General features: G+C 48.5%; 2 protein-coding genes across 2 annotated transcripts in view; both read right to left on the bottom strand.

Annotated features, from left to right (window-relative positions):
• The window catches only part of Ssu72 (SSU72 homolog, RNA polymerase II CTD phosphatase), a 30,820-nt gene extending 27,691 nt beyond the window's left edge, over window positions 1–3,129 (bottom strand). Inside the window, exon 1 of the mRNA XM_075945684.1 lies at window positions 2,815–3,129. Coding sequence (XP_075801799.1) covers window positions 2,815–2,894 — 80 coding nt within the window. The 5' untranslated portion in view covers window positions 2,895–3,129. The remainder of the gene's footprint in view (window positions 1–2,814) is intronic.
• Window positions 3,130–6,893: 3,764 nt separating this feature from the next.
• On the bottom strand, window positions 6,894–15,443 carry Fndc10 (fibronectin type III domain containing 10). The gene is made up of 2 exons (XM_075945284.1): window positions 13,879–15,443; window positions 6,894–13,575 (listed from the first exon to the last, which is right to left on the bottom strand). Exon 1 carries the CDS (start codon window positions 15,285–15,287, stop codon window positions 14,616–14,618), a length of 672 nt encoding a protein of 223 aa, XP_075801399.1. The 5' UTR covers window positions 15,288–15,443; the 3' UTR covers window positions 6,894–13,575; window positions 13,879–14,615.
• Window positions 15,444–16,225: the final 782 nt, after the last annotated feature.

The raw sequence follows: 16,225 nt of genomic DNA, 5'->3' as shown, positions 1-16,225 counted from the left end.
TCATTCTGTAGACCAGATTGTCCTCAAACTCAGAGATTTGCCTGTCTCTGCCTCCCGAGTGCTGGGATTAAAGGTGTGCGCCAGAACACTGCTAGGTGGTGGAGGCACACATCTTTAGTCTCAAAACTTGAGAGGCAGAAGCAGGGAATCTCTGTGCGTTCAAGGTCAGCATCTAAAAGAACAAATTGGTAAACTTTAAGGTAGACACGGTGGGTAGTTCAAATTCGTAATCTCAACAGTTGGAAGGTGGAGGCAGAAGGATTAGAACTTCACACCTTTAATCCCAGCATTTAGGAGGCTGAGACAGGTGGATCTAGTCCAAAATAGCCAAGGAGACTGAGACTATCTCAAAAAACAAAACACAGTTGATGATTGAGTAGGTTAAGGGACCTGTCAAGCCTGATGACTTGGTCTGCTAAACAAGTTCCAGGACAACCAGTGCTGTTACACAGAGAAGCCCTATCTTGAAAAAGAAAAACAAAATTTTTCCCCTATTTTGGTCTTAAGAATACTGAGACTGAGGCAATGGGAACTTTGATCATGCACTACTCTGGAAAGCAGAGTTTAAAAACTAAGAATGTGGAACATACCAACTATTTGGCTCAATAATCTCATTTCTAGCAATTTATACTAGAAAAGTAATCAAAAGCTATACAAACATATTTACACAAGGAGTTGTGGCAGAAATTAAAATCACATGATGTCTAATAGAACAGTAACAAAAATCAATGGCTGCCTAGAATCTCTCTGGTTACTGATAGCTTTGTAACCACCCTCGTTCATTAAACATAAATAAATGTAATTTAAATTGAATTCATAAAAATGCAAAAAGGGGGGAGCGCAGAACACAGCGGACTGCATCTGCAGTCCTAGCATTTGAGGTAGCTGAGGCAGGAGCGCCAAAACTTCACACCAACCTGGGCTACAGTGTGAAATGAGACAAAAAAGTGGGGTAATGGAAGACTGGTCACTGCAGTGCTTGCCGCATGAACACAAGGACCTGAGTTGATTCCTAAGACCAAGAGAGACCTCGTCTCAAGGACCATCTGTGTACAGCATCAAATGTTTATAATCTTAGCACACCAAGCAAGATGAATTTTTTTAGTTCAAGGTCACCTTGGCCGAGAGAGATACGATGAAATACGTATCCAAGAGGATACGATGAAATGAGACACCGCACCACATTTTCTTTTGGAGATCCAGGTCTTATAGCCCAAGCTAACTTTATACTTTGTAATCCACGTTGGTAACATTCAAAGCATGCTATCACCTGTAAAACAAACAAAGCTACCAAGTAAATACTATGTCTATGTCAATGTTTCCCAACCTGTGGCTCCTAACCCCTTCCACAGGGGTCACCTAAATCTATCGGAAAGCAAAGATATTCACACCATAATTCAGAACAGTAGCAAAATTAGTTATGAAAAATAGCAACGACTATAAAATTTGGTTGGGAGGATGGGCAGCGGTGGCACAAGCCTTTAATCCAGCAGTTGGGAGGCAGAGGCAGGCAGATCTCTGTGAGTTCAAGGCCAGCCTGGTCTACGAGAGCTAGTTCCAGGACAAGCTCCAAAACTTCAGCGAAACCATGTCTCGAAAAAAAAAAAAAAATTGGTGGTGGTGGTGGGGTCACCACAACATAAGGAACTGTATTAAAGGATCGAAGCATTAGGAAGGCTGAGAACCGCTCATTGATCTATGTGGTAAACGTTAGGAAGAGTGAAATTTTAGAATTTGCAGGTGATCGGCAGCTAGCACCCTGGCTCTCTAAGAAAAGGTGAGACAGTGTGGTGTGGTGGCAAATTCCTGTTAGCAATCCTAAGGTAGGGAGGCAGGTCAAGGGTGAGATCGAGGACAGCCAACACGCCTTTAATACCAGCACTTGGGAACCGGGGAGGCAGAAGCAGGTGAATCTCTTGAGTTTCAGGCCAGTCTAGTCTATATATCGAGTTCGAGGACATCCAGAACTACACACAGACCCTGTCTTGGGAAAGAAAGGGGGTATGAAATTGTCAAAGAATAAAAGCTACAAAAACCTCAAAAGTTAGCAAATAATTAACTCAGGGAGAAAAAGATGTTTTTACTGTACTATCAAATTTGACATTTATACCATATTTTACCTGTAATGCAAATGCATCGGTTTCTCATTTTGTCTGGAGATTTTTAAGAATATTTTATCTTCAAAATCAAAGAGAAATGCCGTATTAGACACAGGTGAATTCGGAAGGAAATATGAGATGCTACTACAAACCCAAATGTATTTGTGTGTTCCAGAAATTACCACCTAGAGTTATGGGGTGGGAGTGGCGGCTTGTGCATGAGACTTGCAAACGCTGATAGCAACGAACACTAATTCCTGACGGTGACAACTCGGGTCACGGTGGTGGCTTCCAGACTCGTTCCATCTTGATGTGTTGAGAGCTTTCCAGCGAATGTGACAGGACGACACACACGGGAAAGCCAACCGTCGGGCACCGTTCGCAGCACAGAAGACCTTGGTCTCTCCGTCCAGTACCGGAGCTGCCCGAGGCCAGCACGCAGACAGGCCGCGAAAGGCTCGCCAGCTCTTGGGTGTACTGGGACTGACGCTCCTGTGACCGCGAACGATTCGGGCCTGAGACCAACTTCATGGTAAAGCTTACCCTACAGGAGGGCGTAGCGCGCACGCAGCCCGCTGGGGGGTCGAAAAGGCTGCAAGAGTCGGGCAAGGCCCGACCTTCGGGGCCCAGCACGGTCAGGACCCGGGCAGGAATCTGCGGGGGAGAAAAAGGAGGGATGGAGGGAGGGACGGAAGGCAGACGGAGCTTGCACTACCTGAGGATGTTGTGTGCTTCCATACTCCGGTTCTGGTTACTCGAGCACACCACCGCCACCCGCAACGGCGAGGACGGCATGGCACCGATCGCACTACCCACAGCGCTCGTTACGGAGCTCCCACCTAGAAGCCGGCTTCCGCCCGAGAAAGATGGCGGAAACCGGAAGTCAGCAACGCGGAAGTGAGGGCGACGTAGGTACGTACGGAGGTCAGCGCTGCTTTCCCGGGCACGCACTACGCACTGCTGCAAGCTCGGGAGAGCGACCGGACGACGCTGCGTGAGTTTATGGCGAGAGTAGCTAAGACCGATGCTCGGGGCCGTTTATACCGGCATCTGACGTCACAGCACCCGCGCCGGAAAAGGCAGTGACGTCCGCCGCGCGTACATCCGGGGCGTCTTAAATGGTCCTCGCCGTTGATGAAAGTCTGGGCGGAGCGCCTGCACAATATTGGAAATTTCGGGCGGTTCCTACGGTCTGGGGAAACCCTCTCGCAATCCGGTTTCCTCCGTGGCCACTCCATCAACTTCGGAAACGTATCTGAGAGCCAGCACTTTGTTTACGCCCCGTCTCTATAACGAGTATCACTTCCTCCGGAAGTTCCTCATTTCCCTTGGAGAGCCCTTTGAAGTTTTAACATTTAAGTGATAATGAGAAGGTTCGGTGGAAGCTTCACCCCAGCCCCTGGCATTCATAAACCCAGAGAGTCTCTAAATGTTCGGTGGAAGGTCCACCCCAAGCCCCGTCCCCTCTGATCTCTCCAAACCCTGCCACATCTCAGAAGGCCCGCCGAATGATGACCCCACCCCCAGAGATGCTCAAGACCACTCCAACAGCGTATTTTAGCGCCCGCCAGAAACCAGATATGTGGGTTTTCTGGTCTCTTTCCATCTCCTCTCTGGGGGGTTGGAAAATCATTTAGGAGCCTTTAATCCATTAAACCTCGGGTTTTTCTGAGTCTGTTTTGGATTGCTGCATCTGCAGAGAAGTTTATCGGGTACAGAAACTTTTCAGAAAGAGTTTGTGAGGTAACCGGCTCCTCTCATTCAGCTCATCGCGAAAGTGACAGGAAGATCGCTTCACTATGGAAGCCCGTTTAGTGAGAGCTTTGTCTCAAAAAAGAGGAGAAATGGGGCTGGGCATGGTGGCTCATACCTTTAACCCCAGAACTCGGTAAACAAAGAGGCTTACAGGCCCTTGCCCTGTTGCTTTTCCTCTCAATCTCCAATAGAATGGTCAAGAAAAGAAGGAATGGGACTGTGGGAAGGGTATTACATGGGTGATTTGGAGATTCCGAGAACTGTCTTGAGGTTTGGGCTACAAGAAACATGGTCCATTTTTAGTATGAGATACATTGAAAGATCATGAAGCACAAGGCACTAAGCCACTTCCCTCCCTAGCAGGCAGCCAATGACGGCTTGTCTAGGCACTCCAGTTTTTCCTAAGATTGACAAGTTGCTGTGGGAAGAGAATCTGGATTCCCCAGGATAGATTAGGCTTTGTGTTCTCAGCTAATAGGAGGAGAAACATGGGGAGGCAGCAACAGTGAACATCAGGAAGATTGTAGCTCCTTAAAAAACTCAGTCAAAAGGACCTAAAGAGGGTGAAGAAATGAAATTAGGAATGTGTGTATATATATTGTTTTTGTTTTATGAGACAGGGTTTCTCTGTAGCTTTGGAGCCTGTCCTGAAACTAGCTCTTGTAGACCAGGCCAGTCTCTAACTCACAGAGATCCGCCTGCCTCTGCCTCCTGAGTGCTGGGATTAAAGGCATATGTCACCATGGCCCGGCTAAACTCTATTCTATTTATTTTTAATTTTTGGTTTACTTTAAGATGTATTTATTTATTATGTATACAACATTCCTTCCATGTATGCTTGCATGCCAGAATAGGGAACCAGATCTCATTATAGATGGCTGTGAGCCACCATGTAGTTGCTGGGAATTGAACTCAGGACCTCTGGAAGAGCAGTCAGTGCTCTTAACCTCTGAACCATCTCTCCAGCCCCTAATTTTTGGTTTTTTGAGACAGGGTTTCTCTGTGTATTTTTGGTTGTCCTGGAACTCATTTTGTAAACCATACTTTCCTTGAACTCACAGAGGTCCTCCTGCCTCTGACTCCCAAGTGTAACATGAGGTTGGGTGTCATTTTGTAACATGAGGGCCAGCGCTCATGGGGATTTCTGTCCTGCCAGATACCCCACAACTGGCAAGCCCCAAAGAAATCACACAGAGAGTCTGCATTAGATATAAACTGATTGGCCCATTAGCTCAGGCTACTTATTAGCTCTTATAGCTTATATTAAGCCATTGTTCTTATCTATGTTAGCCACATGGCTCGGTACTTTTCTCAGCTGGGTAGATTACATCTTGCTTCTCAGTGGTCTGGGTTGGAATGTGGAGGGAACTTCCTGCTTTCCAGAATACTCCTGTTCTCTTTGCTCCACCTCTACTTCCTGTCTGGTTTTCCTGCCTATACTCCCTGCCTGGCCAATCAGCGGTTATTTGAAACATGATTGACAGAACACAGACAACTCTCCCATACCACCCAAGTGCTGGGATTAAAGGTAGGTGCTGCAACACCCAAATTCCATCTCTCTCTCTCTAAAGACTTTATCCTTTTTCTTTTCTCTACCAAGTCTACATATATTTTTAAACACACTCTAAACTGTTTAAAGGTGTTTTTTTTTCCCATCTGAATCTATCTTTACTGTATAGCTCTTTTTCTGACCACTTGAGACTAATTTGCTAAGTGATGTGGCTAGGATTAAAGCCATGACTTTGAAGGCTGGATCCACCCCCTTCCTTAGCTTTCTGAGAGCCTAGCTTCCTGATGGAGGTTCTGGCAGGAGCCATGTTTATTGCCACAACTCCATGGAGTTTTAAGGTTGCTGCCACCACCAAGAAGCACGCTGTCCGCTATACATAAACACCGTTTGTTTTTTTGAGGGGGGGGGACTCTTAAAAGAGCTGCGATGTTTTTGCAACTCAAGCTGAGTCAGGAAGCCTCTCTTAAATGAGATGTTCTTTCTTCTAGCAAACAGAGCCCCACCTGAGAAAATGCTGCTACCAAGAAGCCGTGTTTAACAATGTTCTTTTGTGTCTAGAATTACGTCCCACGCTCTCTCAGGTTTTATGTGGATATAATTGTCCACATTGGCACGTTTGTTGACGGAGGCCTCTGTGTGTTTCTTTGGGACTGAACAGCTGAGGGACTGGGCAGGACAGAAACCTCTGTCAACAGCTGTATATATTATATAACTGCATAACCTTCAAAAATTAAGTTTTGTGTAGGAAAAAAGGGGATCTGTGGTAGAATGTCCCTAGGGCCCAGCACCAGAGGGACAGCAAGCAACCTCCACTAGCCATGAAACCCTGCTGGGTTACACCTGGTCTAGCTCTGGAGTTTTCACACAGCTCCAGGCCTTACTTTGAGTTACAAATTGTTGTCCTATGTGAATCCTGGCTGAGAGTTTCCCACAGATACAAAGCCTATGCAAAACTTGATTTAGAAGAAAACCAGAAAACCGTGGTACCACATGAAACAGGTATTTGCAACTGGCATTGTATTGCTGGGAAGCTTCTATCAGTTTGTTTTGAGATATGGAAATCTTCTAGTAAAGTGTAAATACAGGAAAAAAATAAAGGAGCTGAGAGGAGAAAGTAAGGAGCTGCAGTTCACCCAGACTGAGCCCCCTGCAGCCGCAGAGGCTATGTTCATTCTCAGTGCTTCTCTGAGTCTTCATTTCTCCAACCCGTGTAAACTCACACACCCACGCCAAAATATTAGTGACACTTCACACTAAATTGTAGATTTCACTAAAATGCACGGATTTTCTCCAGAATGAAACAGAAACAAGGACATAGATGTTACCTGTGTCTGAGTATCTGTGACAACAGATCTGGGGGCATGGGTGGAAAACAGGCCCTTGTTGGAGAGGAAGAAACTCAGAAGCCTTGTGGTGGGGGCACCATACTCACTGATAGTGAAGTCTGCCATCATTGTTCATGTTTCTGAGAAGAAAACGTTTGAGAATGTTGAGATAAGCCCACCAGAGACCATCACACTAACACTATTAGTGACAAAATGAAAGTCTTTATTGTTGCCCAAGGGCTGCACAGAGAACTTTCCCAAATCATGTAGCCTTGAGCCTTACAGCTCTGTCTTTTGTGTACAAAACACATATCTTGGTTGGCACATTTCAGTTATCAAGAAGCAGAACTACAGAAGCCAAAAAGCAAGATTAGTACATTTAGGGACTTTTTCTTAGGGACTCTTCTGGAACTATGGAACACATCTTTGTTTCTATTTTGGTAGGTATCGGGGCCCATGTGCGAGGTTTAGGGCAGAATGGTGTCTAGCATGCCAACAGTCAGTGCTAAAGTCTGGGACTCTGTTAAAACCAGGTGCCAAAAATCCTTAAGGGCCTCTCTAATGCGGTCAAGGGGACAGTATAAAGAATCACGTGAGCCAGGTGACAGTGCATGCCTTTAATCCCATTACTTTAACTCAGAACAGCCAGGGCTACACAGAAACCCTAAAAAACCCCAGGGAAGAAAGGAAGAACCATTCATTTGTTTTGTCAGACTTGGGGGTTTGAGGCATGAATGAAGACACGTTCCCCACTTTTGCAATATTTACTGTTTTAAGATCCCGTTGCTAGGAATGGTGTACCTTTTTGATTGTTTGTTTTGGGCTTTTGGTTGGTTGTTTTTTTTTTGTTGTTGTTATTGTTGTGTTTTGTTTCTGGTATTTTGAGACAGTCTCAATGTATAGCTCTGCCCTGGAACTCCCTATGTAGATCAGGCTGACCTGAAATTCACAGAGATCTGTCTGTCTCTGCCTCCCAAGTGCTGGAATTAAAGGCAGGTACCACACCACCTGGCTGGTAGAGAGAATCTGTCTAAACAACGAAAGCAAAACGAAATTTTTTTAAAAAAAAACCTGTATGTGGGACCAAGGAATAGTTATCAATGTCCAAGGAATCTTTACCAAACTGAGAATGTCAAAGTGAAACTGGGCAGTCATTTGAGAATAAGGATTGAGCCGGGTGGTGGTGGTGCACACCTTTAATCCCAGCACAGCCAAGGCATTACTGTCTTGACACCAACCTCTCCCCTCTCTGCTCTGTCTTGGAACTTGGCTGAACAGCTACATACCTGCTCATCCCATGCCTTTTTCTGTGGTGCACAAGCTGCTCCCATCTGTTGTCTCTTTAGTAGACACCTGCCCTGCTCGCCCAGCTATAGCTCAGTCACCTTAGTCACTGATTGAGTAGAACTGATGCCCTTCTTTCAGAAAGCCTTCCCTTCCTGCTTCCTCACCCCACTGTCCTTTGCCCCCAACACTACATTCAACCTGCCCATGTGTTTCTGATTGTTCTTTTCGGAGCTATATGCTCTGCTTATAGAATCTGAGCCCTCAAGGAGTTCATGTATAAATGCTTACGTACATACATACATACACACATACATGAAACCTAGGGCCTTACACATGCTGAACAAGAGTTCTACCATCCATCTTCATCCCATCTTTTACTATGCATAGACCTGTCCCAAACTGGGTAGGATGGTACATGCCTATAATCTCAGTATTTAGGTCATGGGCACAGGAGAATCAGTTCAGGGTTAATCTCAGCTACAGAGAATTTGAGGCCAGTCTAGGCTACCTGATCTCTATCTCTAAAGCAAAGCAAAACAAAAGCTACTGTCTCTTTATCGGTCTTCACCTGAGTGCTCCCAGATCGTACTGAAGGCAAGGGCTGAAGTGACATCACAGCTCGGGGCACACTGGGTATTCAACCCACCGAGACTGCAGAGTTGGACTTTGTCACTGTCTCAAAGTATGATGTGGGGGGATGGAGAGATGGCTCTGTAGTTAAGAGCACTGACTGTTCTTCCAGAGGACCTGGGTTCAATTCCCAGCACCCACATGGCAGCTCACAACTGTCTGAAGATCCAGTTGCAGGGGATCTGACACCTTCACACCAATGCACATAAAATAAAGTTAAATAAAAATATTTTTTAAAAAGTATGATGTGGGAAACCTAACCTGAAAAACTCTGTGTGTGTGTGTATGACTGGAGCCCCCGGAGGCCTGAAAAGAACATCAGAATCCCTGAGACTATCCTTACAGATGGTTGTGAGCCACCACATGGGTGCTAGAAATTCAACCCAGATCTTCTGGAATACCAACTCTCTCTTAAATGTTGAGCCAATTCTCCAAACCGAGAGCAGTTGGTGTTGTTTTTTTTTTGTGTGTGTTTTTTTTTTAAGACAGGGTCTCTCTATGTAGCCCTGACTGGTGTGGAACTCACTCTGCACACCAGGTTGGCCTCAAACTCCCAAGTGCTGGGATTAAAATGCTACCATGTCTGGCTAGAACAATGTTTTATAGCCAGAATAATAAAACCTAGTAAATCACGAATATAGCATTTAAGTGAAAAAACTTGGGTTATCTTTCTAGATATATGACTATACCTACGAAATCAACAAAACATGTTTTTCTTCATACCACTTTGTAACCTTTTCTGCCTTCCCCTCTTCCAACACTCAGTCATCTCCCCAGACAACTCACTACTACCCAGACAGCAGTAACAGTGTTTCCTCTTACTATAATTTGTGCATTTTAGAGTTACAAAGTATCATGTAGTCCAGGCTAGCATCAAAGTCCATATATATAAACTGGGTGGTGGTGGCTGTGCATGCCTTTAATCCCAGCACTCCGGAGGCAGAGGCAGGCAGATCTCTGTAAATTCGAGGTCAGCCTAGTCTACAAGAGCTAGTTCCAGGACAGCTAGGGCTGTTACACGGAGAAACTCTGTCTCAAAAAACAAACAAACACAAAGAAAGTCAACATATATGTGATAATTACCTTGAGTTCCTGACCCTCTCCCTCACATCACCAGTGCCTATCTTTAATTTTGATTTATTTATTTTGGAGACAGGGTTTTTCTGTGTAACCCTGGCAGTCTTTGAACTTGCTCTGCTTCCCAAGTGTTGGGATTAGAGGCACATGCCACCATGCCAAGTTTCCTTATTGCCATGTTGCTTGTCATTGTTTAAACATAGCATATTTTGTTCAGTCATCTGCAGTCGGGTATTTGGGCTGTCTCGTCTCTAGTCTCGGGCTATTACAGATACCTTATATGTGTGTGAACAATTTGTACAAATACTTTTATTTTGCTTGAGTTAGTACCTGCAGATAGAATAGAGAAGAGGTTTTCTTTCCTTTTTTTTTTTTCTTTTGAGCTTTTATGGCAAGGTCTCACTGTGCAGCCCAAGCTAGCTTCAAATTTGTAATCCTCCTGTCTCACTCTCCCCCACCTGAGTGCTGGAATTACAGGCATGTGCCACCATGCCCAGCCTGCGTGTGTGTGTGTGTGTGTGTGTGTGTGTGTGTGTGTATGCATTTGGGTTAAGAAAATGTCAAGGGGCCAGGCATTGTGGCACACGTCTTCTGTCCCAGCATTCTGGAGGCAGAGGCAGGGGAATCTCTGTCAGTTCTAGGCCAGACTTGTCTATCTAGCAAGTTCCAGCACAGCCATGACTTCACAGTGAGAGTTTGTCTCAACAATAAATAAAAGAAGAAAGGAAGGGAAGGAGAAACATAGGAAGGAAAACTGTTGAGGGGATGAGGGCGCAGCTTCAGTGGAAGGAGCATTTGACCAACATGTAGGACCTAAATTTAATCCCTAGCATAGACAGGAGCTTACTCTGTAACCTGGCTGGTTAAAGCAATCCTCTTGCCTCAGCCTACAAAGTGATGAAGTCATGTGACTATTCCACCATGTTTGGCAATAGGCAGAGACTTTGTTTGCTTGTTTGTTTTTTGTTTTGTGGTTTGTTTTGTTTTTTGAAACAGGGTTTCTCTGTAGCTTTGGAGTCTGTCCTGGAACTAGCTCTTGAAGACCAGGCTAGCCTCAAATTTGCAGAGATCCGCCTGCCTTTGCTCCCGAGTGCTGGGATTAAAGGTGTGTGGTACCACTTCCTGGCTCATAGGCAGAGATTTAAATTTTTTTTACATTCCTTTATTTTGTGTGTGTGCACACGGACCATGCACATGCAGGGGCTGACAACAATCTTAGAAACTACTGCACTTCCTTCACTGTGTGAATCCTCGGAATCAAATCAGATCCTCGGGCTTGACAGGTCCTTTGCCTAGTGTGCCTTTCTCACCAACCTGTGTTTTGTTTTTTGAGACAGTCTCAAATTGCCAAGACTGCCCTGGAACTTCTAATTTTCCTGACTCCACATTTCCATCTTCTGGGACTATATGTTTGAACCACCACACCTATCTTAAATTTTGTAGTTTTTAAATTAATTTGTTCTTTTATGATACATATTGTGTATCAAATAGAAAAAAAGGTGCTGGGCATGATTTTGTTGTTGTTTTGAGACGGTCTCTTTGTACAACAGCATTGGCTATCCTGGAACTCACTTTGTAGACCAGGCTGGCCTCACAGAGATTCCCTGCCTCTTCCTCTCAAGTGCTGGGATTAAAAGCGTGTGCCACCACCACCTGGCACTGGATAGGATTAATGGTAAACTATTCCCTGTAGAATAGAAGATCAGAGAAGCTGAAGGTATAACTAGAAACTTCAAAACTGGGATGGGGGATGAAACTCAGTTGGTAGAATGCTTACCTAGATACAAAACATTAGATCTGATACCCAGCACTGTATAAGGTTATGTCCTGTGGGACATCAATTACTTCAGCACCTGAGAGGCCAAGGAAGGAGGGTCAAAGTTCAAGCTCATTTTTTAATAAATAGTTTCTTTTTTCTTTTATTATTTATACAGTGTTCTGTTTGCATGCCAGAAGAGGAAACCCGATTGAATTACAGATGGTTGTGAGCCACCATATGGTTGCTGGGAATTTAACTCAGGACCTCTGGAAGAGCCGTCAGTGCTCTCAACCTCTGAGCCATCTCTCCAGCCCCCTCAAGCTCATTCTTGACTAATGAGTTGGAAACTATCCGGGGCTACAAGAGACTGTCTCAAAAAATAAAACAGGAGGGGCAGGGAGGGAGAGAAAGAGGGAAGAGGAAGAGGACTGTGAAGGCAGGCAGGAGCGGCGGTACTACACACCTGCAAGACTCAGGAGGTGGAGTCTCACACTTTAATCTCAGCAGCTCAGGAACCAGCTGCAGATCTCTGGGAGTTCAAGGCCAGCCTGGTCAACAGAGCAAGCTTCGTGGCAGTCAGGACTACATAAAGAAACCCTATCTGAAAAGCAAAATTTTCCTTAGTCACACTAGCCACATTTACGCGCTAAGATCTACAGTGTTGTTTTTCTTTCTCCCTGGTCTTTAAAACAACATATAGCTGAGAGTGACTTTTTTTCTGGTTCTTCGAGACTGGGTTTCTCTGTGTGACATTCCTGGCTGTCCTGGAACTCACTTTGTAGACCAGATTGGTCAGGAATGCAGAGATCTGCACGCCTCTGGCCAATTTCTGGAATCAAGGACATGCACCGTCACGTTCATCTGACTTTGAGCTGCTTATCCTCCACTCTCCACATCCTGAGTGTTGGGGTTACAGATGTCTGCCATGGTTCCCAATTTATACGGTGCTGGAGACTGAACCCAGAACCTTTTCAGTGTTAGGAAAGCATTCTAAACACTGAGCTACAGTTGAATCCTGTTGAGGGCCAAAGGAGGTCACATAGAATGTTAGCACCAGACTGTGCCCAGGGAGCTAGAAGCTGGACACTACGGTACTTCAGATACGGCACTTCCAGAACACCAACTTCTGTCCATGCTGGCTGAAGACACCAGAATACACCTCATAAAAACAGCCTAGGTCCCCCAAAGAACAGCAGCTGTACTGCAAACTCCTCCCATTTCTGTCCTGGCTGTCTAGACAGCCTGCTATGTCCTCCACCCCTCAGATGAGTGCAGGCACATCCGTACACCCACAACCCTTCTCCCACCCCCTCGAGATGAGTCACTCATCCGAGCTGGCTCATTCCTGCCTGTGCTTTTGCTTTCTTCGGGGTCACAGGAGCACAAGAGTCTCAAGGACATTCCAGGTGAAGAGTGAGTGGCTCATGCAGTAGCCCCATGCTGGAGAGGGTACCCCTTTCTAGTGCTGCCTGACTGCTGCTTCTCACAGTACAAATGGCTCATCACTGTATGTTGAGGCTGTTTCGAACCACTGCCAGTCCCATCCCCCACCCCCATGCCCAGTACGGCTGGCCTAGGAAGAGATGTTTTCCCAAGGTCTGGGGGTGGACAAACAAGCTATGGACACCCTACCTGTCCTTTTGCCAGAACTGTCAAGTCATCATTTCAGTGAACACTGCCTGGGGCTGACCCCCACCCCATCCCCACCGGGAAAGGTTCAGGGCCAGCCACTGGACTGATGCTCGAGAGGCCCTTCCCTTACCCGCATCACCTTCCCTCCAACATCCCAAATAAACACACAAGACAGTGTTTTTGGTCTGAGAGTGATGGACATTTAGATGTTGGCAACTGACCAGTGCCTCTTGGGGAGCAGGCAGAGCAAAGACAGAGAGGTAGGGTACAGTGCTGCCAGCCAGGGCTCAGGTCATCGTGGTTGCTGGGGTGCGAGTGGAGGGAAAATAGCCAGGGTCAAGTCCAGTGCTCAGAGCCTTACCCTTTCCAGTGCCCAGTATCATCAGATGGCTGGGTGACCTCAGCCAGGTGCCTTTGTGTGCCAGGAGGTAGGCACGGCCAACCTCTGCCCATTCAGATGGAGGGGCAACGTCACTGGGGTCAGATCTCAGGCTCTCCACTCTCTAGTAGAAGAAGGACAGGGGTGGCTCTGTGGCTGTGTGGCCACTGAGGTCTCAAGTTGGTTGAGGCTTGGGATCCAGACCACAGTTAAGGGTCTGGCTGGACAAGGCTGGCAGCTTTCCTTAAAGCCCTCATGATCCCTTCAGCTGCCCTCCCAAACAGTCCCTTCCCCAACACACACACACACACACACACACACACACACACACACACACACACAACCACCGGGAAAGTCCTAATCAAGGCAGTACAAGCGAAAGGAAAAGGGTGAATCCCCAGCCTCCTAAGGTGGAGGGCACTCACCCCTGGATGCAGCAGCTGGACGTTGGGCCCAGTCTGCTGAGCTACATCATGGCTCTTGGCTTCTCGGACACCCACATAGGAAGACAAAACAGGACCTGTGAACCCCTGCCCCAGACTCCTGAAAATCTCGAAGCTGGTGTGTCCTCAGTGGGCCTCTGGCCAGAAGCATGCATAAGCCAGCCAGTCTCAGAGCCACAATTCCCTATGGACAGCTGAGGGATGATGGGTGGCTCCTGCAGTGGGGCAGAGAAACTAAGGCACAAAGCTAACCTAAGCCCACTGGGTAAGGTGGGGTGGGTACAGGATCCAGAGGTCACTCCTCCCCCTCTGCGAAGCACAAAGGGACCAGGCAACGATCACGACCAAGCTCTGACAACCTGGCACGGGAAGAAAGTTCAGGTTGATGATCCTGGGTACCAGTGAGTGGCTCTTGACAGAGGGACTGTATATTCTGGCCGGCCCGAAAAGGACTCTAGAGATGGGGAAGATCCCTGGACGCGGCTGACACTCTAGTCTGGGCCCCATGGCCAGTCTGAGGCCTGAGTCTGGAAAGCAGACATCCAGCTGGGGCTGGCAAGGTCGTGGATGATGACAAGGTCCCTGCATGGGCTAGTCTCCATTAGGCCCTCCAAGGGCATCGTAAAGAGGGAGAGAGAATGAGAGGGAAGCAGGGTAAGGGCCTAGGGTCTCAGCACATTTAGGCAGGTGGAACCCAGATGGGCGGGTCGCCTTGCGCTTCAGGACTGCCTGCGCAGACTGGGTCGCCGGAAGGTCGGGTGCATGAGGTTCTCGGTGATGTAGGCCACCAGCAGGCAGATGACCACCAGCATGACACAGATGGAGCCGCCCACCGCCGTCATGGCCACCACGATCTCCTGCATAGCTGCCGGTTCGGCGGTGAACTCCACGCACTCGGCGAGCTCTGGCTGGGTGGCGGCGAGCTCGGCGCGCAGCGGCAGCGGCTGCAGGCACAAGCGGTAGCGCACGCTGTCGTGCACGTCGGGCAGCAGGTAGTCGCGGCAGGAGGCACCCAACAGCACGCGATCGCACGGGAAGCGTGTGTAGGTGCCACGCCACGAGCAGTTCAGCGCGAAGACTCGCACGCGGCGCGCCTCGGCCGGAGCCAGTCGCCACTGCAGCAACACGCTGCGGTTGCGCAGGACGTGGGCGCGCAGAGAACCACCCGCCGAGACCAGCGTCACGCAGCCCGGCGCCTGGCAGCGGAAGCCCCGAGCGGGGCTGCGAAAGCATAGGCGCCCACCGCCCGCCTCGGGGCCCTCGGACAGCACCTTGTAGGGGCACCAGGGAGCGTCGGAAGCCGGCTCCCAGCCCGGCGGCGTCGGGACCACAGCGGCGCCGGAGGGCGGCGCGCAGGTGGCCAGCAGCAACAGCAGCGGCGGAGCGCGCATCCTGCGGCTGGGCCGGCGCTGCGGGGCGCGGGCTCGCGAGCGCACGGGGAGCGGCGGAGGGTCACGCGGGCCGCGCCGCCCCAGCCGCTCCCGTGCCCGCCCCGCGCAGGGCCCTTAGCCGCCACGGGCTCCAACCCGCCCCACGCCCACGCCCACGCCCAGTGCGCTCTCGGACCCAGCGGCAGAGGCGGGGCTGCCCCGCGTCCCCGCCCCCTTAACCCTCGCTGGACCGCACCCCACGGCACGAGAGTCCACTTACCGTGGGCAGGGGACAGGCCCTGGCCACAATCGATGAGGACCCCTGAGGGATGGTCCCTCTATCTGATGCTGGCCCCCGCTCTGACCAAGGGACTAGGCTCGAGGACTGAAATGTAACTTCACCCTGAACTCTTGCATCTTTGGAACAGTTGGCATCCTCAAGGCTTTGGCTTGGTGGGAATTAACTGCACACCCGAAGAGAAGCTGCAGGTTGACTCGTCCTTCTCCGTCCCATCGGTTTTCCTTCCCTTCTTTGGCGCGTGAAGAGGGTCAGGACCAAAGAAAACGCCCCTTGCAAAAAAGCCCACCCTGCGTCGTGCGGTGCAGGTCTATAGAATCCAAGCCGCTTAAAAGAGAGCCCACCCGGGCTACCAAATGAGTTCAGGGTCAAGCTGGGTAATTTAGTGAGATCCTCAAAATGAAAACAAGATTAAAAATAAAACAAACACCCTAGAGACCTGTCATCCCAGTTCTTGGGAGGGTGGATCAGAAAGTCAAGGCCATCATCCTTGACTACTTAGCAAACTTGAGACCAGTCTCAAAAAACGCAAAACAACCAGACAGAAACAACTCATCTTGCACAACGGCTGTGCTGCTCCACGGATGAAAGGGAAGAAGGATCACACTCCAGGACCACTGCAGTCTTACCCTGGCACAGGTCACCTGGCTAGGCCTGCCTG

Source organism: Microtus pennsylvanicus, chromosome 13 (assembly GCF_037038515.1).
Source record: "Microtus pennsylvanicus isolate mMicPen1 chromosome 13, mMicPen1.hap1, whole genome shotgun sequence".
Taxonomy (NCBI): domain Eukaryota; kingdom Metazoa; phylum Chordata; class Mammalia; order Rodentia; family Cricetidae; genus Microtus; species Microtus pennsylvanicus.
This window is presented reverse-complemented; position numbering and strand designations above follow the sequence as displayed.

What these genes read in the sequence shown, in the direction of transcription:
- Fndc10 (XM_075945284.1), bottom strand. Translation starts at nt 15,287, where the DNA reads ATGCGCGCTCCGCCGCTGCTGTTGCTGCTGGCCACCTGCGCGCCGCCC.